The sequence below is a fragment of the Lineus longissimus genome, chromosome 1, assembly GCF_910592395.1.
Source record: "Lineus longissimus chromosome 1, tnLinLong1.2, whole genome shotgun sequence".
NCBI lineage: Eukaryota > Metazoa > Nemertea > Pilidiophora > Heteronemertea > Lineidae > Lineus > Lineus longissimus.
Genome location: NC_088308.1, coordinates 29401394 through 29428002, shown reverse-complemented (window position 1 = coordinate 29428002; position 26609 = coordinate 29401394). Strand labels below are relative to the sequence as shown.

The 26609-nt window shown below is 43.9% G+C and overlaps 1 protein-coding gene across 1 annotated transcript; it reads left to right on the top strand.

The window, feature by feature from the left end:
• Positions 1 to 14924: 14924 nt before the first annotated feature.
• LOC135489253 (uncharacterized) lies at positions 14925 to 20441 on the top strand. Its single transcript, XM_064774556.1, has one exon. It carries the CDS (start codon positions 14925 to 14927, stop codon positions 20439 to 20441), a length of 5517 nt encoding a protein of 1838 aa, XP_064630626.1.
• The last annotated feature ends 6168 nt before the right edge of the window (positions 20442 to 26609 follow it).

Genomic DNA, 26609 nt, shown 5'->3' with positions numbered 1-26609 from the left:
CGAGTCTTGAATGCGCAGTTTTTATTGGGAGCGTTGGTAACATCAGTTGAACGACTTACGTCATGTCATTTTAGAATCGTTCTGGTGCTTTCATGCCGTGCTCGTCATGGTCACTGCATTTGTTGTGCCAGCCTTATACGAGTGGATCATAGCATAATTTGTATATTTTGTACTGCTGATCTGGTCATAGTCAGGTTGGCACCAAGCTTTAGTAGGTTTCATGTGGTAAGGAAGCATGACATGTGGATGTTATAATACACTATCTACAGCCGATTCTGTCAACTACGGTGAACAAAAGTCAAAAGGATGATCTTGATTTAAAAGTAATTCAGTCGTGGACATCCGCTATTTCTGAAGAGGCTCGACACACCCTCATTGAACTCTATTATCGAAGAAGGTATAAAAGCACCAGACCCTGGCCTATTCGAGCACTTGGCATTTGCGCCTCATTGCGCTTGGTCGTTCCCCTTCAATTCATGGTAAGACTCTCGTATTCTCTATTATTCCGATTTCTGCAGGCTCGGTGTTTGAGCGGGCTACGCCTTTTTGGCCTATATTTTAGGCAGGCGCTGTGCATCTTCCTGTGCATTTCGTTTCTAGTCTAGTCGGCGATGCCTATGTCGGTTCTTGTTGTCCAATTTGTCCATTTGTATATTTTCTCGTCTTTCCCGATTTTACTCGTATTTTCGTGGCATGTATATTGTGAATGTCTCTATGTGTCTTTCTGCCATGCGAGCCTTTGTGCTGGGGCAGTGTGTAGCCTTGCGAGCCTTGAGCTGGGGCCAGCCTTGCGAGCCTTCGGGCTGGGGCAATAGCCTTGCGAGCCTTCGGGCTGGGGCAATAGCCTTGCGAGCCTTCGGGCTGGGGCAATAGCTTTGCGAGCTTACGGGCTGGGGCAATAGCCTTGCGAGCCTACGGGCTGGGGCAATAGCCTTGCGAGCCTTCGGGCTGGGGCAATAGCCTTGCGAGCCTTCGGGCTGGGGCAATAGCCTTGCGAGCCTTCGGGCTGGGGCAATAGCCTTGCGAGCCTACGGGCTGGGGCAATAGCCTTGCGAGCCTTCGGGCTGGGGCAATAGCCTTGCGAGCCTTCGGGCTGGGGCAATAGCCTTGCGAGCCTTCGGGCTGGGGCAGCATGCTGGTTTGGGTTAGTGGCGTTTTGATGTATGCGTTGAGTGAAGTCTGTGGAAATTTACGTCGGGGGGTAGAAAGCGGTGCCTGTGCGCAGCGTTGCAGAATTGTTGCAAGCTGTTGTCTGCTATACCTTCATTTATGTTTATATGTTTCTATCATTAGATGGTGCAGCCGACGGTGTTGAAAAGAAAGCACTCCTTGGTGGGGAGAAACTTTCTCCCCCTCATCAAAAAGTTAGCGGTAGTGGATCCGGCATGCCCGCCAAAAGAGTTCGCCCACGTCGCTGGTGAGCCGTTGTCTGCGCTTTCCCCGTCGGAGATAGCAAGGGAGTTCAAGACAATAACGGGAGAGGATTCAGTGTCAATACTCAAACTCGTGAGTTGGGAAGCCGACTTCGAAGCATTATGCCTACTTCTGCATTATACAATTATTGTGGCAAACGAGTTCGGTCAGCCTTCTGCTCAGGTTTTAAAGGTAAATGCTATTTTTAACGTAATATCTATTCGTTCGTTATATGACGTTTGAAGTTTTTATACCTATTGGAGTCTTCATGCTAACATGAAAGTGTCTCTTGCATTTCTCACCCTAGTAAAATTGCAGTTTCCTCAGAGAAAACTTCATTTGCATATTTTGGGTTGTATGTACGTCTTGATTCCAGCATGGTTTGCTTAAGTGTATAGGATAGTTCTCTCGTTTCGGTCAAGCTTTGTATAAAAGGGTTTCAATACTATTCTTTTCCTTTTTTCAGAAACCGGAGGTACTTCAGTAGAAGAGAGTGCTGCAAGCGCCCCAGCTTGTCCGCAACCTCCCAAGAAGCCTAGAATTGAAAACCGATCGGAAGTGGCGAGGGAAAAGGTGCGTTTGCTGGCCTCTCAGGACGAGCCCAATGAGAGTTTGATTCTTTTGTATCTTGATGAGTTAGCTCTGAGGCAAACTCGGTTAATGACAAAGATGCGCCAATTTTCGACGATCTATACCGTCAGGCAAAAAGAAACCAAGGCAGAGTAGATTTGGCTAAGTTAGCGCTCACCGTTGTTGGCGGAGGTGAAGCAGATATAGTTTCGAAAGCCTTAAGTAAATGTTTGAAGGAAACCGCTGCCGTTTCGCCGCCAAAGCTTAAGAGATCTCCATCCCCCCCTCCTAGAGTTTCTGCACCTTCTCCGATTACAAATTTATACCCGGAGCTATCGGCATTGGCCTCAATTTCCCAAGCCCTTGGCCCCCTTTTTGGGGGTAACTCTTACAGAGGTGCTTATGGCAGAGGTTCATATTCAAACGCAAGGCGCTCAAGAGGTCGTGGTGGGGGTATGGAGGTCGAGGCGCTATGGCATGCTTTTTCTGCAATTCAAATGACCATTTCATTAGAGATTGCGATAAAATGAAGGCCGTTAAGCATTTGGGTAATAACTAGGCTCCTTCTCTTGACCCGGGATAAACTGTCCTAGTGGAACCTCGGTTTCACGTGGGTCGGGAGTTGAGCCTTTTGTCCTTCTAAATCCTAAGTTGAGCTTATATCATTTTGCAGGCCATTTTGGGGTTTGATATCCCAGATTGGGAATATGAGCTGGAGTTTGATCCCCTTTCCATATCTTCCCATACACGAACCCCAGTTTGGACGACGGTAGAGGGACAAGAGGCTCAATTCCCGGCCCGCAACAATTGCCCGCGATTTGAAGATATTATGCCACGCGATGAATCATATGATATAGCTGCCTTGCCGTTGAGAAACCCGGATTTTTTCGTACCTGGTCAGTTGCATGATTTTATGGTTAAATGGGATGAAATCATTTCGATTGTAGAACCGACTGTTCCCGCTGTTGGAAAGGTTAGAAAATGGATAGAACATGGTGTGGACATTAACGATTTTTGGGTGCCATTTAACGGAAGCTTTAAAGGGGAGAATTTTCATTCTGAAAAGCCTCCCTCTCGTTACTTTAAAAATTCAAAGAGTTGTGCAAAGTTTGGAGAGTTCATATCAAAGGAATTAACACGTAGATTAGAAAATGGTTCTCTGCAGCTTCTTGGTAAAGTGGGGGACGTTCAGCTTCCAAGCATCATTATGCCTCTTACGGTAGAGCCAACAAAGCCTCGCCTATGTCATGACGATCGTTTCCTAAATTTATGGATGAAAAGTTGTTCTTTCAGTCTGGAAACTTTAAACCATGTTTTCAGGCTTGTAGACCAAGGGGCAAAGATGATCTCCACAGATGAAAAATCTGGTTATGATCACGTCTTTCTTACTGCTGGAAGCAGAACATATTTTGGAATCCAGTTTGCGGGGTACCTAATGGTCCCGACCACGCTTCCTTTTGGATAGAAGGAATCCGCGTGTGTATACCAGTCTATTGGAATAGTTGCGACTCATTATTTGAGGCATTTTGGGATAAAGAATACGCTGTATATTGACGACCGTTGGGCGGCAGAATCAATTGCTGCCTCGTCTAAGCATTCTATTCCTATTGAAAACGTCAGGTATGCCTTGCTGCAACTCCTCACTAGGCTTGGCTATACATTTGCACTCGGCAAAATGTTGTCATGGCAACCTTTCTTGGGCATCTAGGCTTTATAGTTGATTCAATTAGAATGGCGTACATTTTGCCGGAAGACGAGAAAAGAAAGTTTATTGATCTTCGTGAGCAAATCCTCGCCTCTAAAGAAGTAGATGTCAAAACTTTGCAACGTTTTGCGGGAAAATGCATCTCTATGCTGATGGCAGTTCCGGCGGCAAGTTTGTATACAAGGGAAGTGAACTCGGCAATCTCGCGCGCATTGAGGAATAGTAAGCCGGTTTCAATGTCTGGAAAATTGAAAACTGAGATCCTCCATTGGCGTTTTTTGGATGATTGGAATAGTTGTCATCCCTGGCGCCCGGAGTTTCATAAACAAATAGTGATTGCGACGGATGCCTCCCTTTATAAATACGCGGCTGTAGTTACTCGGGGTGACGCCAAAGGTATCTCTACGTCTGATTTCTGGGACTCCAATGATCGTCACTTGATTCACTTGAAGGAGGCGGGTGCTCTCCTCCATTCCTTGCAGGCTTTAGGCCCGTCTGTCAAAGATCACAGAATTGATGTTCTCACAGATAGCATGGCTTTAGTCTGCGCGTGGGCTAACCAGGGTTCTAAATCATCGAACCTAAATGATATCATAAAGCAAATATTTCAGTTCGTCTTTCAGTCCAACATTTGTCTCAAGCTCTCTTATATCCCTTCTGCCCAAAACCCTGCAGATAAGCCATCTAGGTCAATTGATACATGACGTAATGTTGTCAGAATGGGCTTGGGCGCAAGTAGAGGGAAAATTTGGCCCGCATTCGGTGGACCTCATGGCCCTAGATTCGAATGCCATGCGCGCATCCTGCGGTAGCTCTTTAAAGCATTTTACTCCTTGTCCGTCACCAAAATCAGCGGGGATTAATGTATTTGCCCAAGACATTGCTTTGGAGGCAAACCCGTACGTTTTCCCTCCGCAATCATTAGTTCTACCGGTAGTATCGTTGCTCCGACAGCAGAAGGTGCATTTATGCACGATGGTAGTAGTTATGTCGCAAGAGCATGCTATCTCTTTTCCCCTGCTGAAGCAATACTCTATTGACGGTTTCTCTTTGGGCCATTTGGAAGATAAAAATGTAGTAAGAGTGCCGTCTAAAGTTGGTTTCATAGACGACCCCTTCGGTTTGCAATGGCCTCTGTATGTGTACAGGTTATCCTTTGATTAAGTAATTAGGATTGTTAAATCTCTTACAGAATACAAGTATTTGCGGTGGTAAGGCTCTCCCTTCCTTGTCAGAAATAGACGCGCGCCTACAGATGCTTGATAAACTCTCAGAGAATTCAGAAGCTTCAAAAAGGGCAGGTACAATTCAGCGAGCGCTAGAGATTTTTCTCGCTTCTTTGCCATCAGCGCCTACTCTAGTTACTTGTGGTGTTCAAGATATTAAGCGATTTTTGGTGTGGAAAGATAAAGATGGTAAAACCAAGGTACATGACATATCATGCCCCTTCCTGGGTGACAAAAGTAAAATGCAATGTAACTGCCCATTAGGTTGGCTTCTGGCACCGTCTCTAACTTTTGCAGAAAATGGCTTCGATCTTTGAGCAAAGCGGACGTGGTAAGTCGTGGGATAATATCTTGAAGCGAGGTAATCCAGCAAAATCACCTGAAATTAAAACCTACATCAAGCAAATCTCAGAACAGGCCAGGGCTCAGATATTGCCAAAGCAAGCGAAGCCTGTGTTTCTTTCGAAGCTCCGGAGGGTAGCAAATTATATTGGAAATCAACTCACAAGGCCAGATTTGTCGTTATCACAGCAATTTGTTCTGCTCGGAGATCAAGCATTTCTGAAAATCCAATTTTTTGCGGGAGACAGAGAGTCGGATTTGGCGCGGTTACCAAGTCAATCTGTGCGCTTGTTACCCGACAATTCTGGTTTGGTTGTATCTCGTGTGTTGACAAAATCAATTCGAGGTGGCAAAGATGGGAAGTGTAACACATTCGTATTAAGTGTGTGTGAAGAAAAGATTATATGCCCAGTTTTTGCCTTTGCCGAATATACCCATTGGGCCAAGGATCACAGTATAGATCTATCTTGTGGTTACTTATTCAGAGTGGCCTTTTCGTCCTCGAAGGTGCTTGATAGCCCCGTAACCTACTCTACAATGCATTCTCGTTTCGTGACCTACCTCACAACTCTAGGTATTTATGACGGGGAAACCCCGCATGGAGTAAGAGCTGGTTGTGCGGTCACGATGGAGTTGGCAGGCACTTCCGAGTCGACAGATGCAATGAAGCACATTGGTTGGTTTACGAACGATTCCTACAAATATTATAGTAGACAAGATTCCCTAAAGCAAGCCTCGTCAACAGCTATGTCAAATAGAATTGAGGCTACGTATCAGAAATACTCTGTTTTTGATAATCTTCCTTCGGCCATAATTTAGACGGCTATTATTAGCCCTTCAATAAAGACGGCTCGGTCCAGTGTCCCTCGTCAAAATTTGCATCGTTTTTCATTCAGATTCTCATGCGTCTGTAAATTACCTTATGGTTGCGTATACGTATTTAGGCTCATCGTCCTAAAAGTCATTCGCAGATATTTATCACCCGCTAGCTAAAATACTCTGCCATATGGTACCAACTACTGTATAGACGGCTCTCGGTCAGTATTTACAATGCACCGGTAAAATCCTTCGCAGTGTATAGATTAAAATGTATGTTGTGAATGTCAATTGACAAGTTCTTTGTGAATTAAACGTGCTTTGTAGATATCTTGTTTCTTCTTTCTTCTTAGAGAAAGGAGGAATCTTTTCTTTCTCCTGTGTTGGGAGTTTTGGGGGTGTTTCGATCCGATGGCAGAGGATTCCACCTCGGATTTCGTGGCCGTGGCGGAGAAATGCTTGTTGCTCCCAATACTCCCCTGAGATGATAGTGGTCACTGAGGGTGCGTATACACCCTCATTGAACTCTATTATCGAAGAAGGTATAAAAGCACCAGACCCTGGCCTATTCGAGCACTTGGCATTTGCGCTCGCATGTAATGAAGGAGGTAATGAAGGAGTTTCCTATTTGGAATGGTGACAGGGTAATATGAGATCGAGCCTAAATTGCTAGGCATCAATCCATCTTCCATACCGCTAGAGATATTAGGTGCTCTGGATTTGTTGCCCCTAAATCATTTAGTTTCTCGTGTTTGTTTGTTTGAGCCAGCTAATTAAGTCCAACTTATTGGTTTCCTTTACCCACCCGCCCCACCCTTGGTGCCGCTGTCTCTCGTATTTCTTCTTACACTGAAGAAATGCTTGTTGCTCCCAATACTCCCCTGAGATGATAGTGGTCACTGAGGGTGCGTATAGATCCGAAAGGAACAATGACTGGGAAAGGACATCGACATTTTTTTTTCGGGGCGGGACGACTACGGTAATTAAGTCGGGGGGACGAAAACGAAACAAAAAAATTTGAAAAAAAAATCTGTTTCATTTTCATTCGTCCCCCTACGGTGGCTGGGAAAGGACATCGAAAAAAAAAAAATCTCGGCGGGACGACTTATTATCTCGGGGGGACGAGTTAGTAAGTCGGGGGACGACTTAGTAAGTCGGGGGGACGACTTATTATCTCGGGGGGGACGACTTATTATCTCGGGGGGGACGACTTATTATCTCGGGGGGGGACGACTTATTATCTCGGGGGGGGGGCGACTTATTATCTCGGGGGGGGGACGACTTATTATCTCGGGGGGGACGACTTATTATCTCGGGGCGGGACGACTTATTATCTCGGGGCGGGACGACTTATTATCTCGGGGGGGACGACTTATTATCTCGGGGGGGACGACTTATTATCTCGGGGGGGACGACTTATTATCTCGGGGGGACGACTTATTATCTCGGGGGGGACGACTTATTATCTCGGGGGGGACGACTTATTATCTCGGGGGGGGGACGACTTATTATCTCGGGGGGGGGGACGACTTATTATCTCGGGGGGGGGGACGACTTATTATCTCGGGGGGGACGACTTATTATCTCGGGGGGGGGACGACTTATTATCTCGGGGGGGACGACTTTTTATCTCGGGGGGGACGACTTTTTATCTCGGGGGGGACGACTTTTTATCTCGGGGGGACGACTTATTATCTCGGGGGGGGACGACTTATTATCTCGGGGGGACGACTTAGTAAGTCGGGGGGGACGACTTAGTAAGTCGGGGGGACGACTTAGTAAAGTCGGGGGGACGACTTATTATCTCGGGGGGACGACTTATGAAAGCGAGGGCGAGGCCTGGCTGTGACTGTCTCATTTCTCTCGCCATATCAATAACTAGGCAGTGCGGCGAAGACTGATTTGGCCTGGCTGTGACTGTCTCATCACTCTCATCATGTTGTCAACACGGTGGAGCAGCCAGGACTGATTCGGCCTGGCTGTGACTTCCTCATCTCTCTCACCATGTTGACAACTTAATAATAATATTGCCCTACTGCCTTTTTCATGAATCAATTTTGAGCATTATGTTTACAACGTAGTTGACAATAATTATAGTGAGAGAGATGAGACAGTCACAGCCAGGCCAAATCAGTCTTGGCTGCTCTGCCAAGTTGTCAACTAAACATGGTGAGAGAGATGAGGAAGTCACGGCCAGGCCGAATCAGTCCTGACTGCTCCACCGTGTTGACAACATGATGAGAGTGATGAGACAGATGTACTGGATAAGGAGCTAGCTATTTAACGTCTCTCAAAGACAATAGATTGCTCTCGTCAAAGGATGAGATGTACTGGATGTGTAGCTCCCTATTCATGTTGTCTCAAAGACAGTAGGTTGCTCTCTTCAAAGGATGAGATGCACTGGATGTGTAGCTCCCTATTCATGTTGTCTCAAAGACAATAGGTTGCTCTCTTCAAATGATGAGATGTACTGGATCAGGAGCTAGCTATTGAAGGTGTATCAAAGACAGTAGGTTGTTCTCTTCAAAGGGTAAGATGTACTGGATCAGGAGCTAGCTATTGAAGGTGTATCAAAGACAGTTAGGTTGTTCTCTTCAAAGGATGAGATGTACTGGATGAGGAGCTAGCTATTGAAGGTGTATCAAAGACAGTAGGTTGTTCTCTTCAAAGGGTGAGATGTACTGGATGAGGAGCTAGCTATTGAAGGTGTATCAAAGACAGTAGGTTGTTCTCTCAAAGGGTGAGATGTACTGGATCAGGAGCTAGCTATTGAAGGTGTATCAAAGACAGTAGGTTGTTCTCTTCAAAGGATGAGATGTTCTGGATGAGGAGCTAGCTATTCAAGGTGTATCAAAGACAGTAGGTTGTTCTCTTCAAAGGGTGAGATGTACTGGATGAGGAGCTAGCTATTGAAGGTGTATCAAAGACAACAGGTTGTTCTCTTCAAAGGGTGACATGTACTGGATCAGGAGCTAGCTATTCAAGGTGTCTCAAAGACAGTAGGTTGTTCTCTTCAAAGGGTGAGATGTACTGGATCAGGAGCTAGCTATTGAAGGTGTATCAAAGACAGTTAGGTTGTTCTCTTCAAAGGGTAAGATGTACTGGATGAGGAGCTAGCTATTCAAAGTGTATCAAAGACAGTTAGGTTGTTCTCTTCAAAGGGTGAGATGTACTGGATCAGGAGCTAGCTATTCAAGGTGTATCAAAGACAGTATGTTGTTCTCTTCAAAGGGTAAGATGTACTGGATCAGGAGCTAGCTATTGAAGGTGTCTCAAAGACAGAAGGTTGTTCTCTCCAAAGGGTGAGATGTACTGGATCAGGAGCTAGCTATTGAAGGTGTCTCAAAGACAGTTAGGTTGCTCTCTTCAAAGGGTGAGATGTACTGGATGAGGAGCTAGCTATTCAAGGTGTATCAAAGACAGTAGGTTGTTCTCTTCAAAGGGTGAGATGTACTGGATGAGGAGCTAGCTATTGAAGGTGTATCAAAGACAGTAGGTTGTTCTCTTCAAAGGGTGAGATGTACTGGATGAGGAGCTAGCTATTGAAGGTGTATCAAAGACAGTAGGTTGTTCTCTTCAAAGGGTGAGATGTACTGGATGAGGAGCTTGCTATTGAAGGTGTATCATAGACAGTAGGTTGTTCTCTTCAAAGGATGAGATGTACTGGATGAGGAGCTAGCTATTCAAGGTGTATCAAAGACAGTAGGTTGTTCTCTTCAAAGGGTGAGATGTACTGGATGAGGAGCTTGCTATTGAAGGTGTCTCAAAGACAGTAGGTTGTTCTTTTCAAAGGATGAGATGTACTGGATGAGGAGCTAGCTATTCAAGGTGTATCAAAGACAGTAGGTTGTTCTTTTCAAAGGATGAGGTGTACTGGATGAGGAGCTAGCTATTGAAGGTGTATCGAAGACAGTAGGTTGTTCTCTTCAGAGGGTAAGATGTACTGGATGAGGAGCTAGCTATTGAAGGTGTATCAAAGACAGTTAGGTAGTTCTCTTCAGAGGGTAAGATGTACTGGATGAGGAGCTTGCTATTGAAGGTGTCTCAAAGACAGTAGGTTGTTCTTTTCAAAGGATGAGGTGTACTGGATGAGGAGCTAGCTATTCATGGTGTATCAAAGACAGTAGGTTGTTCTCGTCAAAGGGTGAGATGTACTGGATGAGGAGCTAGCTATTCAAGGTGTATCAAAGACAGTAGGTTGTTCTCTTCAAAGGATGAGATGTACTGGATGATGAGCTAGCTATTGAAGGTGCCTCAAAGACAGTAGGTTGTTCTCTTCAAAGGATGAGATGTACTGGATGATGAGCTAGCTATTGAAGGTGTCTCAAAGACAGTAGGTTGTTCTTTTCAAAGGATGAGATGTACTGGTTGAGGAGCTAGCTATTCAAGGTGTATCAAAGACAGTAGGTTGTTCTTTTCAAAGGATGAGGTGTACTGGATGAGGAGCTAGCTATTGAAGGTGTCTCAAAGACAGTAGGTTGTTCTCTTCAAAGGATGAGATGTACTGGATGATGAGCTAGCTATTGAAGGTGTCTCAAAGACAGTAGGTTGTTCTCTTCAAAGGATGAGATGTACTGGATGAGGAGCTAGCTATTCAAGGTGTATCAAAGACAGTGGGTTGTTCTCTTCAAAGGGTAAGATGTACCGGATAAGGAGCTAGCTATTCAAGGTGTATCAAAGACAGTTAGGTTGCTCTCTTCAAAGGGTGCGATGTACTGGATAAGGAGCTAGCTATTCAAGGTGTATCAAAGACAGTTAGGTTGTTCTCTTCAAAGGATGAGATGTACTGGATGAGGAGCTAGCTATTCAAGGTGTATCAAAGACAGTAGGTTGTTCTCTTCAAAGGGTGAGATGTACTGGATGAGGAGCTTGCTATTGAAGGTGTCTCAAAGACAGTAGGTTGTTCTTTTCAAAGGGTAAGATGTACTGGATCAGGAGCTAGCTATTGAAGGTGTATCAAAGACAGTTAGGTTGTTCTCTTCAAAGGGTAAGATGTACTGGATCAGGAGCTAGCTATTGAAGGTGTCTCAAAGACAGTTAGGTTGCTCTCTTCAAAGGGTGAGATGTACTGGATGAGGAGCTAGCTATTCAAAGTGTATCAAAGACAGTTAGGTTGTTCTCTTCAAAGGGTGAGATGTACTGGATCAGGAGCTAGCTATTCAAGGTGTATCAAAGACAGTTAGGTTGCTCTCTTCAAAGGGTGCGATGTACTGGATAAGGAGCTAGCTATTGAAGGTGTATCAAAGACAGTTAGGTTGTTCTCTTCAAAGGGTGAGATGTACTGGATCAGGAGCTAGCTATTGAAGGTGTATCAAAGACAGTAGGTTGTTCTCTTCAAAGGGTAGATGTACTGGATCAGGAGCTAGCTATTGAAGGTGTCTCAAAGACAGTAGGTTGTTCTCTCCAAAGGGTGAGATGTACTGGATCAGGAGCTAGCTATTGAAGGTGTCTCAAAGACAGTTAGGTTGCTCTCTTCAAAGGGTGAGATGTACTGGATGAGGAGCTAGCTATTCAAGGTGTATCAAAGACAGTAGGTTGTTCTCTTCAAAGGGTGAGATGTACTGGATGAGGAGCTAGCTATTGAAGGTGTATCAAAGACAGTAGGTTGTTCTCTTCAAAGGGTGAGATGTACTGGATGAGGAGCTAGCTATTGAAGGTGTATCAAAGACAGTAGGTTGTTCTCTTCAAAGGGTGAGATGTACTGGATGAGGAGCTTTCTATTGAAGGTGTATCAAAGACAGTAGGTTGTTCTCTTCAAAGGATGAGATGTACTGGATGAGGAGCTAGCTATTGAAGGTGTATCAAAGACAGTAGGTTGTTCTCTTCAAAGGGTGAGATGTACTGGATGAGGAGCTAGCTATTGAAGGTGTATCAAAGACAGTAGGTTGTTCTCTTCAAAGGGTGAGATGTACTGGATGAGGAGCTTGCTATTGAAGGTGTATCATAGACAGTAGGTTGTTCTCTTCAAAGGATGAGATGTACTGGATGAGGAGCTAGCTATTCAAGGTGTATCAAAGACAGTAGGTTGTTCTCTTCAAAGGGTGAGATGTACTGGATGAGGAGCTTGCTATTGAAGGTGTCTCAAAGACAGTAGGTTGTTCTTTTCAAAGGATGAGATGTACTGGATGAGGAGCTAGCTATTCAAGGTGTATCAAAGACAGTTAGGTTGTTCTCTTAAAAGGATGAGATGTACTGGATGAGGAGCTAGCTATTCAAGGTGTCTCAAAGACAGTAGGTTGTTCTTTTCAAAGGATGAGGTGTACTGGATGAGGAACTAGCTATTGAAGGTGTATCAAAGACAGTAGGTTGTTCTCTTCAGAGGGTAAGATGTACTGGATGAGGAGCTAGCTATTGAAGGTGTATCAAAGACAGTTAGGTAGTTCTCTTCAGAGGGTAAGATGTACTGGATGAGGAGCTTGCTATTGAAGGTGTCTCAAAGACAGTAGGTTGTTCTTTTCAAAGGATGAGGTGTACTGGATGAGGAGCTAGCTATTCATGGTGTATCAAAGACAGTAGGTTGTTCTCGTCAAAGGGTGAGATGTACTGGATGAGGAGCTAGCTATTCAAGGTGTATCAAAGACAGTTAGGTTGTTCTCTTCAAAGGATGAGATGTACTGGATGAGGAGCTTGCTATTGAAGGTGTCTCAAAGACAGTAGGTTGTTCTCTTCAAAGGATGAGATGTACTGGATGATGAGCTAGCTATTGAAGGTGTCTCAAAGACAGTAGGTTGTTCTCTTCAAAGGATGAGATGTACTGGATGAGGAGCTAGCTATTCAAGGTGTATCAAAGACAGTAGGTTGTTCTCTTCAAAGGGTAAGATGTACTGGATAAGGAGCTAGCTATTCAAGGTGTATCAAAGACAGTTAGGTTGCTCTCTTCAAAGGGTGCGATGTACTGGATAAGGAGCTAGCTATTCAAGGTGTATCAAAGACAGTTAGGTTGTTCTCTTCAAAGGGTGAGATGTACTGGATCAGGAGCTAGCTATTGAAGGTGTCTCAAAGACAGTTAGGTTGTTCTCTTCAAAGGGTGAGATGTACTGGATCAGGAGCTAGCTATTGAAGGTGTATGTTGTGTATTTGGTTGAGACGGTTTTATGTGTAACAACAACAACGAGCAATGGCGAGATATGAGAGCACGTGCGATGAATTTGTATTTTAGAATCCATAATAAATATACAGTCCCTACAGAACACAGCCGAATGTCGCCCTGTATTTCCCACTTACTCCAAACTTAAGTAGCTACAGAACATTATGGTCTCTCCGACCGGATCAGGACAGTCGCCAATCGATCCGATGTGCCGGCGCGGCAGTGGCAGTGATCGCAGTGATGCACTATTGATGCACTAAGCATATACAGGCATCCAATGCACGTGGTTGCAAAATGTTGTCTTATGCACTCCGGAGTTGTGCGGTGTGCAGTCGAGTAGTACGGTGGACCTGAGGTGGGACACTGTGATCAACAGTACTCAATACAAATGAGTAATTTGACATTGTGAGAGTTGTGCATCCGAAAAAACGAATTTTGAGTTGAGCCTTGACAGAGGTGCAGGGTGTGACTTTCTCTTCTGTCTTTCGAGGATTCACCCAACCCATGCAATGACAATTCGTGCATGGCCTGAGCAGAGTGAGTCGGACTGTCTTTAGCGTGTAGTTTGTGGAAAACCCGAGTTCCTGAGTTCCACGTGCACGTGCTTTTCGAGCATCCGTTAGTTGTCGTACATTGCTGAGCAGCTCCCAGCACAGATGCATCATCTATGAGGACCAGGAATCTTGACGACTACATGAGTGAGAATCGTCGCTGTTCCAGACATCGCCGAGTTATGCAGATACGTCTTGTCGCTGAGTTAAGACTGAGTTGTGGAGGACATCTGCGTGTACTTTGACTAAATTCGTATCTGAGTGTTTTCTAGCTTTCCTCTAGAATTATGAGTTTATGCTTTGACTAAAAGATGTCAAACTTACTGCAGTGTGTATGAGTTCAACCACATATGAATCCAAAAAGGTGATTCTTTCTTACCCTGAGTTTTAAGTCTTTGACTTCTTGTTTCACTTTCAGTATAAGTGTCCTGTCTTACCATGTGTTAAATTTATGCCAAATACTGAGTTGGCATTTTACAGAGGTATTACTGTTAATGTATGTTTGGTAATCTTTAACAGGTAACGGTTTGATAAATCTAAAAGTAAGGATTTAGTCAGCCTAATCTGAGTTGAGTGTGAGCCATCAGAGTTTCTTTCAGTGAGTGTCAAGAGTATAAGTGCCACGTTGTGTTTATTGGTATTTACTGAATCTGGCATCTGCCATGTTGAGGCATACATGATACAGGTATTCAATTTTAATACGGATTACATGTAGATTAGAGTTGCATTTTATTTAAAACGGTTACCGGTAGTGATTCTCAAGAGTGTTTGAGTTACAGTTTGGTCTCACTACATTTGTATTTCATAGAATAATCATAGTAAATACTGTGACTAATTATTGACCTTAAGATAAAGTGACGCTGTCACAATACTTAAGAGGTGACCATGTTTGTATAGTGTTGAGTTATCGTGTGTTTATACATTGTACTTTTATAGTCAAAGTGTTTATATGAGTCTTGAGATTGCCATTCAGTTCAAATCTCAGTGGTTTTCATGAGTAGATAGTGATTTTGGTGCAATATGCAATGGTCTTTTTATGGTAATTACTACAAGGTTTATCATTCCTCGGTATACCAATTTATTATAAGTCTCAAAGTTTTACCAGGTCACAAATAGTGAGGGTTAAGTTCTCAAGTGGGTTACGTTAACGTAATAATTGTTTTAAAAATTATCAATACTGCTTCATCTGTCCTAAAATCACTGACATACATGTAATGGCGACTACTAAGGGTAAAAGTGTGGCTGCTGAGCCAGCAACGCTTGAATTCCTATTGGAAAGGAGGCGCATCAATCGGCAGAGATACACCAAGTTGGAGAAATCCTTGTTCCGATATTATGATGATGTTCTTCCAGCATTAGACGATGATGACCGTTCACCCGAGAATGAGATTAAAGTGAGGGCAGCCATGTCTGCCAGAGAACAGTTGAAGTCAGCCTACATGGACTTGCAAGATACTCAAGACCAAGTGGATTATCACAGAGATAACGAGGAGAGGCTGAACGCTATGTCTGACGACCAGAGGAGAAGAGAAGATAAAGATGAGCAAGACTATAGAGAGAGGTACTTCAACTGTGATGCCAAGATCCAGAGGTTGGAGAAAGACTGGTTCAGGCCGACAAAGGAGAGGAGTGAGAGTGAAGGCAAAGGATCCCATCATAGTAGCCAGAGCAACATTGAAGTGTTAACAAAGGGTTTAGCAGAGGCTTTTAAATCCATGAACAATGGAATATCAGGAGAGCAGCTCACAACCATCTTGTCAACTTTGACCAAGAAGAAGAGAGAGCTACCCATACCAAAATTTAGCGGCGATCCGCATTTCTTTGATCAATGGCGAGAGCTGTTAGAAGCGGAGTTGGCGAAGCCAGGTTATTCGGAGGTGGAAAAGACGCACTTTACCATTACATTACTAGAGGGCGAGTGTAGAAAGTTAGTAGCGGGTATGAAAGATCCTGATTACCAAGACATCCTCCAAGTTTTAGAAAGCAAGTATGGTGACGTGGAGAGTTGTGTGCAGAAGGCTGTAATCGAGATAGCCAACATGGAGGCACCGAGTTCCCTTGCACTAAAAGACATGGAGCCATTCTGCCATAAGCTTGTGTCAGCATGGAATTATATTTTAAAGAAAACCGAGGCTCTATGTGAACTAGACGAAACAAGTTGGATTTTCACGGCATTGGTCAGGCCCAAAATTCCCAAAACACTGTTGCGAAAGTGGGATGGCGAAAAGCTGAAGGCAAAAACAAAGTCGACTTTGCCTCTGAAATTTCCCGACTTACTGGAAAGGCTACTCGACGCCCTGCAAGTTACCCGAAGGACGGAAATGGAGGGGGGAAAGCGACCAACCACAAGTAGTAGTACTTCACACTCACAGAAACCAGAGAAGAAACATACTAGTACTAGTTATGGCAAGCCAAGTGCATATGCATTGAATGTCAATGCTACAAGTAACCCTAAAGCTGGACAATCAAAACAGAAGACGCAGAGTCGAACTCCCAAGTGCCCTGTATGCCAAGAAGCACATCTACTTTATCAGTGCCAGACCTTCAAAGCCATGAGTGTCAGTGATCGCATAGACAAGGTCAAGAGTTTAAAACTTTGTTTTAACTGCTTTGCTTCGCATTATGTCAAAGACTGTAATTCAAGACACTGTCAGAGATGTGGGAAGAAACATCATACCTTGATCCATTATGATCGTGAGCCAGAGCTACCGGAAGAAGAGCAAGTACAAGGTCTACGTCAAAAAACGGAGGTTCCCAAGAGTGTAGGACTTGTCAAGGCCATTACAGGTCCAAAGGAGATATTGATGCAATCCACTCTAGCAAGAATCGAATCACGAGGAGCAATTTCAGTGGCGAGAATCTTATTTGATACAGGCAGCGGTGTATCATTCATAAGTAACAAGATGGCAAGAAAACTGGACTTGCGAGGACCCAAGGTTGAGACAGAATTTTCACTAGCCGGTGGTAACCAGATGAGATTGAAAACAGAGAGAGTTAAGTTTCATCTATCAAGCGCTATTCCTAATTGGAAAGGTGAGGAATTTGAGATAGAGGCCTACACAGTTGATCAGCCTAGCATGGACCTCAACTGCGTGAGAGTAGATTTGTCAAAGCTGCAACACTTACAGGGATTGCAGATAGCAGACACATACCCCCGTGAATCGGCTGAAATTGATGTTATGTTGGGGCTAGAGGATACCACAAACATCTTACTGCCTGTTAGAAAAACTGGACCACCAGGAATGCCAACTGCCACAAAGAGTCATTTTGGATGGGTACTTTCAGGTATCTGCCCAGTAGAGGAGCCAAACCAACGACATGGAAGGATTGGTATGGTAAACACGTGTCATAGATTTTCCTTGGAGAATGAAACTGACTTTGCAGCCAGACATTGGGACCTAGAACACTTGGGAATATTACCTAATGAGGTCAAGCACCAAGCCACAGAATTGGAGACTGATGCATTGCAGCAGCATCTTGATAATACCAAACTCGTAGATGGTCATTACGTCACAGGTTTGATTCGCCATCCGGACTGGAAGGACAAGTCTTTAGAATCAAATCGAACCTTAGCAGAGAAACGTCTCGAGGGGTTGGAAAGAAGATTACAGAGGGACCCAGACTTGGGAAAGGCCTACCAAGAACAGATCCAAGAGTTAGTTGATAAAGGGCGTGCCGAGAAAGTTGAGGAATTGGAGAAACAAGCGCAAGCAATATGGTACTTGCCTCATCACCCTGTTGTTAGAATGGATAAATCAACCACAAAGGTGCGTGTTGTGTTTGACGGCTCCGCCAAAGGACCAGAGGGGGTGTCACTAAATGACACATTGTTGAGTGGACCAGCACTGCAGCCCGACCCACTTTTGCGTTTCAGAAAACATAAAGTAGCGCTTGTAGCAGATATAGAGAAAATGTTTCTTCAAATCGGCATGCAAACTGGAGATCAAGATCTACAGAGATTCTTATGGCGTGACATGGACACTAGTAAAAAACCTGATGTTTACAGGCTGAAAACAGTAACATTTGGTCTGAAATCATCTCCATTTTCGAGTATCAAAACTGTAGTGGACCATGCACTCACACAGACAAAGGAATACCCAAAGGCTACTGAGGAAATAACAGAAAATATTTTCGTGGATGATGTACTGTCTGGAGAAGACAATACCACAGCAGCAGCAAGCTTAGCAGTAGACATGAAAACAGTCTTGAAATCTGGAGGATTCCCACTCAGGAAATTTGTGTCCAACAAACCAGAAGCTTTGGCTGGATTAGAGGAGTCAGATCTTGCCTGTGGTATAGTAGTCGTCACTGAGGAACAATTTACTACAAAAACGTTGGGGATCAAGTACATTCCTAAAGAGGACGTACTAATGTTTTCCTTTTGCGAGAGGATGGAAAATGTACCCTGTGAAACTCGTAGGACTGTGTTACAACAACTTCATCGAATTTACGACCCGATGGGTTTGTTAGCACCGTTCACTTTGGTAGCCAAGCGGCTATTCCAACAGTCCTGGATGGATCGTACTGACTGGGATGAGAAGTTATCTGATGAACTTCATCAGAACTGGGTACGTTGGAAGGAGCAAGTTTCTGATCTGGATCAGATAAAGGTCCAACGATGTATAGTTCCTGAGAGCTTCACTCAACCTAGATTCACACTGCATGGTTTCGGTGATGCGTGTGTAGCAGCATATGGAGGAGTAGTTTACGTCAGGGTTGAGGACTTGCCAACAGGGAGAGTGCACACAGCTGTACTGTGCTCTAAAACTAGAGTGTCACCACTTGGAAAGAAGAGAAGCTTACCAGAGCTAGAGCTCATGGCTGCGCTAATCACAGCACGCTTGGTAAACTACGTTCAACGTGAAATCAAGTTGGAAATAGAGGATGTACACTGCTGGACTGACTCACAAGTAGTACTTGCCTGGATTAGCAAACCTGCCTACACTTGGCAGACGTTCGTTGCCAATCGCGTGAGTGAGATACAGAATCTAGTACCACCTAGGAAGTGGAGTCATTTGCCAGGGAAAATTAACCCCGCTGATCTATGCTCGAGAGGATGTTCTGCTGAAAGCTTAGTTAACTCGCAACTCTGGTGGGAAGGGCCAGACTTCCTAAGAAAAGAAGAAGAAAGTTGGCCAAAACAGCGAATTGACACAGCTGAACTGGAATTGGCTGAACAGAAGAAAAAACCCAAGACTTTCTCAGCACTGCAAGTCAAAGAGAAAACAACTGACCAAACCAAAAGTGAGCAGCTGAAACTAGTGGAGAAATATGAGAGTTACCACAAGTTTCTGAGAGTGATGAATAGAGTCCGAAGCTTAAAGTACCGAGTGAGGACAGGAGATGGGCAACATGTTCGAGAAGAAAATGCAATCTTGACTCTCACTGATCAAAGAGAAGAGGAGTTGTATTGGTTACGTTGGGCTCAAGAACAAGCATTTTCAGTGGAAATTCATGCAGTACAGAATAATCTTTCGATTCCTGCAAATAGCCGCTTGAAACAGCTTGATCCGATATGGGATGAGAAACTGAAGTTACTCCGTGTTGGGGGGAGACTACACAAAGCACTACTGCCAGATGAGCTTAGAAACCCCATCATATTGCCTAATCACAATAGATTTGTGGAAATGTTGATAATCCACTATCACATCATCTTTGGACACACAGGAGTTGTTCAAACCTTGTCTAACTTGAGAAGCAAATACTGGTTAGTATGTGGCCGGCAGGAAGTTCGCAGAGTCCTACCATGTAAGAAATGTAGAAGTGCCAGAAAATTAGAGCAGAAAATGGCGCCGTTGCCAGAGGAAAGGGTTAATGTATCGCCACCATTTACCAACATTGGAGTGGACTATGCTGGACCACTCTATGTTAGAGAAGTACATGTCAGTGGAAAACATGGAGCTGGAAGCAACAAGGCTTACATCCTCATATTCACATGTATGGCCACCAGGGCAGTGCATTTAGAGCTGACAGCAAATTTGACAACAGAGGAGTTCCTACAAGCATTGAGACGCATGATGAATCGGCGTGGAAAGTGTTGTACCATCTACTCCGATAATGCAAAAACATTTGAGAGTGCAGCTTCATTGCTTTACCGTTTGTTCCACAACAATGCGAGAATCAAGGATAAACTCAGACTGGAAGGAATCGAGTGGAAGTTCATAACTCCTAGGGCTCCATGGCATGGAGGATTTTATGAACGACTTGTTGGAAGTGTAAAACGAGCTCTCTCAAAGATTCTCAGAAAGGCCAGCCTGACATTTACCGAGCTTCAGACCGTGCTCACTGATGCAGAAGCTCAAATCAATTCTCGACCCTTATCGGATATCTCGGCTGACAAGGAGGATCCTCTTCCATTAACTCCTGGTCACTTGATCATAGGAAGAAATCTGCAGTTGCTGCCATCTGTATACAAGCCAGAGTTGTCACTTGAAAGGAGATGGGCCTATCAACAGAGGATATCCAAACAGTTTTGGAAAAGGTGGACAAGTGAATACCTTGTGGAATTACAGCGCCGTTCAAAATGGACAGAGATACGAGATAATCTGCAAGAGGGAGACATTGTTCTAGTGGCGGAGGACAACATCAGAAAACTAGATTGGGCACTAGGACGTGTGATGGCCACACACCCAGGAAGAGATGGGTTGGTTAGGTCAGTCACAGTGAAAACCAAGAGAGGATTGATGAGAAGGCCTATTCAGAAGTTGCGTTTGTTGGAACCCGCAGAATAGACATTTAATCCAGAGTGACATACAAGAATTGGAGTTGAGTTTTGGTTACTCAGTCGTAGTTGTCAGATACATGCATGTCAACTGATTGCCAAATCTCTATCAAGGGGTCAAAATTCTTAACATTTTGATTACATGTATTAGTATACTATTATTACTATTACTAGGTATATCATCATCAGAGTTTCTTACCAGAAGGTTGTAATTTACATTTCCCAGGTTGGTAAATGGGGGGAATACTCTTAGCATTAGATTTGTCATTATGTGTATTTGAGTTATTTGACGGTATATTCTATAGGGTATAGAATTAGGTGTAGTTGTTTACTTATGTATGCTAGGTCTTGCATTTTGGAGCTATTGTGTTCAGCATACATTTCTCAGAATTAAGCCTTACGGCGGGTTAAGTTCATTGTGTTATTGAAAATCTTGCCTCCTCGATTTTCAAGGGGGAGTGTTGTGTATTTGGTTGAGACGGTTTTATGTGTAACAACAACAACGAGCAATGGCGAGATATGAGAGCACGTGCGATGAATTTGTATTTTAGAATCCATAATAAATATACAGTCCCTACAGAACACAGCCGAATGTCGCCCTGTATTTCCCACTTACTCCAAACTTAAGTAGCTACAGAACAGTGTATCAAAGACAGTTAGGTTGTTCTCTTCAAAGGGTAAGATGTACTGGATCAGGAGCTAGCTATTGAAGGTGTATCAAAGACAGTAGGTTGTTCTCTTCAAAGGGTAAGATGTACTGGATCAGGAGCTAGCTATTGAAGATGTATCAAAGACAGTTAGGTTGTTCTCTTCAAAGGGTAAGATGTACTGGATCAGGAGCTAGCTATTGAAGGTGTCTCAAAGACAGTTAGGTTGCTCTCTTCAAAGGGTGAGATGTACTGGATGAGGAGCTAGCTATTCAAAGTGTATCAAAGACAGTTAGGTTGTTCTCTTCAAAGGGTGAGATGTACTGGATAAGGAGCTAGCTATTCAAGGTGTATCAAAGACAGTTAGGTTGTTCTCTTTAAAGGGTGAGATGTACTGGATCAGGAGCTAGCTATTGAAGGTGTCTCAAAGACAGTAGGTTGTTCTCTCCAAAGGGTGAGATGTACTGGATGAGGAGTTAGCTATTGAAGGTGTCTCAAAGACAGTTAGGTTGCTCTCTTCAAAGGGTGAGATGTACTGGATGAGGAGCTAGCTATTCAAGGTGTATCAAAGACAGTAGGTTGTTCTCTTCAAAGGGTGAGATGTACTGGATGAGGAGCTTTCTATTGAAGGTGTATCAAAGACAGTAGGTTGTTCTCTTCAAAGGGTGAGATGTACTGGATGAGGAGCTAGCTATTGAAGGTGTATCAAAGACAGTAGGTTGTTCTCTTCAAAGGGTGAGATGTACTGGATGAGGAGCTTTCTATTGAAGGTGTATCAAAGACAGTAGGTTGTTCTCTTCAAAGGATGAGATGTACTGGATGAGGAGCTAGCTATTCAAGGTGTATCAAAGACAGTAGGTTGTTCTCTTCAAAGGGTGAGATGTACTGGATGAGGAGCTTGCTATTGAAGGTGTATCAAAGACAGTAGGTTGTTCTCTCCAAAGGGTGAGATGTACTGGATGAGGAGCTAGCTATTGAAGGTCTCTCAAAGACAGTTAGGTTGTTCTCTTCAAAGGGTAAGATGTACTGGATGAGGAGCTAGCTATTGAAGGTCTCTCAAAGACAGTTAGGTTGTTCTCTTCAAAGGATGAGATGTACTGGATGAGGAGCTTGCTATTGAAGGTGTACCAAAGACAGTTAGGTTGTTCTCTCCAAAGGGTGAGATGTACTGGATGAGGAGCTAGCTATTGAAGGTGTATCAAAGACAGTAGGTTGTTCTCTTCAAAGGGTAAGATGTACTGAATGAGGAGCTAGCTATTGAAGGTGTCTCAAAGACAGTAGGTTGTTCTCTTCAAAGGATGAGATGTACTGGATGAGGAGCTAGCTATTCAAGGTGTATCAAAGACAGTTAGGTTGTTCTCTTCAAAGGTTGAGATGTACTGGATGAGGAGCTAGCTATTGAAGGTGTATCAAAGACAGTTAGGTTGTTCTCTTCAAAGGATGAGATGTACTGGATGAGGAGCTAGCTATTCAAGGTGTATCAAAGACAGTTAGGTTGTTCTCTTCAAAGGATGAGATGTACTGGATGAGGAGCAAGCTATTCAAGGTGTCTCAAAGACAGTAGGTTGTTCTCTTCAAAGGGTAAGATGTACTGGATAAGGAGCTAGCTATTCGAGGTATATCAAAGACAGTTATGTTGCTCTCTTCAAAGGGTGCGATGTACTGGATAAGGAGCTAGCTATTCAAGGTGTATCAAAGACAGTTAGGTTGTTCTCTTCAAAGGGTGAGATGTACTGGATCAGGAGCTAGCTATTGAAGGTGTATCAAAGACAGTTAGGTTGTTCTCTTCAAAGGGTAAGATGTACTGGATCAGGAGCTAGCTATTGAAGGTGTCTCAAAGACAGTTAGGTTGCTCTCTTCAAAGGGTGAGATGTACTGGATGAGGAGCTAGCTATTCAAAGTGTATCAAAGGCAGTTAGGTTGTTCTTTTCAAAGGGTGAGATGTACTGGATCAGGAGCTAGCTATTCAAGGTGTATCAAAGACAGTTAGGTTGCTCTCTTCAAAGGGTGCGATGTACTGGATAAGGAGCTAGCTATTCAAGGTGTATCAAAGACAGTTAGGTTGTTCTCTTCAAAGGGTGAGATGTACTGGATCAGGAGCTAGCTATTGAAGGTGTATCAAAGACAGTAGGCTGTTCTCTTCAAAGGGTAAGATGTACTGGATCAGGAGCTAGCTATTGAAGGTGTCTCAAAGACAGTAGGTTGTTCTCTCCAAAGGGTGAGATGTACTGGATCAGGAGCTAGCTATTGAAGGTGTCTCAAAGACAGTTAGGTTGCTCTCTTCAAAGGGTGAAATGTACTGGATGAGGAGCTTGCTATTGAAGGTGTCTCAAAGACAGTAGGTTGTTCTCTTCAAAAAATGAGATGTACTGGATGAGGAGCTAGCTATTGAAGGTGTCTCAAAGACAGAAGGTTGTTCTCTTCAAAGGATGAGATGTACTGGACGAGGAGCTAGCTATTCAAGGTGTATCAAAGACAGTAGGTTGTTCTCTTCAAAGGGTGCGATGTACTGGATAAGGAGCTAGCTATTGAAGGTGTATCAAAGACAGTTAGGTTGTTCTCTTCAAAGGGTGAGATGTACTGGATCAGGAGCTAGCTATTGAAGGTGTATCAAAGACAGTTAGGTTGTTCTCTTCAAAGGGTAAGATGTACTGGATCAGGAGCTAGCTATTGAAGGTGTATCAAAGACAGTAGGTTGTTCTCTTCAAAGGGTAAGATGTACTGGATCAGGAGCTAGCTATTGAAGGTGTCTCAAAGACAGTAGGTTGTTCTCTCCAAAGGGTGAGATGTACTGGATCAGGAGCTAGCTATTGAAGGTGTCTCAAAGACAGTTAGGTTGCTCTCTTCAAAGGGTGAGATGTACTGGATGAGGAGCTAGCTATTCAAGGTGTATCAAAGACAGTAGGTTGTTCTCTTCAAAGGGTGAGATGTACTGGATGAGGAGCTAGCTATTGAAGGTGTATCAAAGACAGTAGGTTGTTCTCTTCAAAGGGTGAGATGTACTGGATGAGGAGCTAGCTATTGAAGGTGTATCAAAGACAGTAGGTTGTTCTCTTCAAAGGGTGAGATGAACTGGATGAGGAGCTTGCTATTGAAGGTGTATCAAAGACAGTAGGTTGTTCTCTTCAAAGGATGAGATGTACTGGATGAGGAGCTAGCTATTCATGGTGTATCAAAGACAGTAGGTTGTTCTCTTCAAAGGGTGAGATGTACTGGATGAGGAGCTTGCTATTGAAGGTGTCTCAAAGACAGTAAGTTGTTCTTTTCAAAGGATGAGATGTACTGGATGAGGAGCTAGCTATTCAAGGTGTATCAAAGACAGTTAGGTTGTTCTCTTCAAAGGATGAGATGTACTGGATGAGGAGCTAGCTATTCAAGGTGTCTCAAAGACAGTAGGTTGTTCTTTTCAAAGGATGAGGTGTACTGGATGAGGAGCTAGCTATTGAAGGTGTATCAAAGACAGTAGGTTGTTCTCTTCAGAGGGTAAGATGTACTGGATGAGGAGCTAGCTATTGAAGGTGTATCAAAGACAGTTAGGTAGTTCTCTTCAGAGGGTAAGATGTACTGGATGAGGAGCTTGCTATTGAAGGTGTCTCAAAGACAGTAGGTTGTTCTTTTCAAAGGATGAGGTGTACTGGATGAGGAGCTAGCTATTCATGGTGTATCAAAGACAGTAGGTTGTTCTCGTCAAAGGGTGAGATGTACTGGATGAGGAGCTAGCTATTCAAGGTGTATCAAAGACAGTTAGGTTGTTCTCTTCAAAGGATGAGATGTACTGGATGAGGAGCTTGCTATTGAAGGTGTCTCAAAGACAGTAGGTTGTTCTTTTCAAAGGATGAGGTGTACTGGATGAGGAGCTAGCTATTCATGGTGTATCAAAGACAGTAGGTTGTTCTCTTCAAAGGGTGAGATGTACTGGATGAGGAGCTAGCTATTCAAGGTGTATCAAAGACAGTAGGTTGTTCTCTTCAAAGGGTGAGATGTACTGGATGAGGAGCTAGCTATTCAAGGTGTATCAAAGACAGTAGGTTGTTCTCTTCAGAGGGTAAGATGTACTGGATGAGGAGCTAGCTATTGAAGGTGTATCAAAGACAGTTAGGTAGTTCTCTTCAGAGGGTAAGATGTACTGGATGAGGAGCTTGCTATTGAAGGTGTCTCAAAGACAGTAGGTTGTTCCTTTCAAAGGATGAGGTGTACTGGATGAGGAGCTAGCTATTCATGGTGTATCAAAGACAGTAGGTTGTTCTCTTCAAAGGATGAGATGTACTGGATGAGGAGCTAGCTATTCAAGGTGTATCAAAGACAGTTAGGTTGTTCTCTTCAAAGGATGAGATGTACAGGATGAGGAGCTTGCTATTGAAGGTGTCTCAAAGACAGTAGGTTGTTCTTTTCAAAGGATGAGGTGTACTGGATGAGGAGCTAGCTATTCATGGTGTATCAAAGACAGTAGGTTGTTCTCTTCAAAGGGTGAGATGTACTGGATGAGGAGCTAGCTATTGAAGGTGTATCAAAGACAGTAGGTTGTTCTCTTCAAAGGGTGAGATGTACTGGATGAGGAGCTAGCTATTCAAGGTGTATCAAAGACAGTAGGTTGTTCTCTTCAGAGGGTAAGATGTACTGGATGAGGAGCTAGCTATTGAAGGTGTATCAAAGACAGTTAGGTTGTTCTCTTCAAAGGGTGAGATGTACTGGATGAGGAGCTAGCTATTGAAGGTGTCGCAAAGACAGTAGGATGTTCTCTTCAAAGGGTGAGATGTACTGGATGAGGAGCTAGCTATTGAAGGTGTATCAAAGACAGTAGGTTGCTCTCTTCAAAGGGTGAGATGTACTGGATGAGGAGCTAGCTATTCAAGGTGTCTCAAAGACAGTAGGTTGTTCTCTTCAGAGGGTGAGGTGTACTGAATGGGTGACTAGATATTCGAGGTGTTTCAAAGGTTGCGCTCTCCAAAGGGTGGCATGCACTTGATGTGGAGATCCCTATTCAGGTTGTCTCAAAGACAGAAGGTTGTTCTCTTGAAAGGATGAGATTTTTTAAAGTTCGAGGTCAGCAGGGTCAGAGTCAATCAATAAGTTGTTTTGAAAGACTCTGGCAGGGTCAAAGGAAATAGTTGTTGGCGCCGATGATAAAATGCTCAAAAAGCCCATGCCGGCACGAAACAACGTCGGCATCACCAGCATCGGCGACCAAATGATGATTTCATTCGGCATTGATCGGAAACGTTCGGGAAATCCGATTCCCTTTGGGGATGACGGTATGAAACAGCGTCGGCATCACCGGCACTGGCATATATTGTCGTCAACAATCGTTAACAATCGGGCAATTTCGGATATCTCTGCGACGGATGATGGCATAGACATCATCGGCATTCCAAACGATTTCATTCGGCATTTGACGGAAATGTTCGGGAAATCTCCGATTCCCTTTTTGGATGCCGGCACGAAACGCGCGTCCGCATTACCGGCATCGGCGACACCAGAATAATTTCATTCGGCATTTATCGGAAACCTTCGGACAATCTCCGATTTCCTTT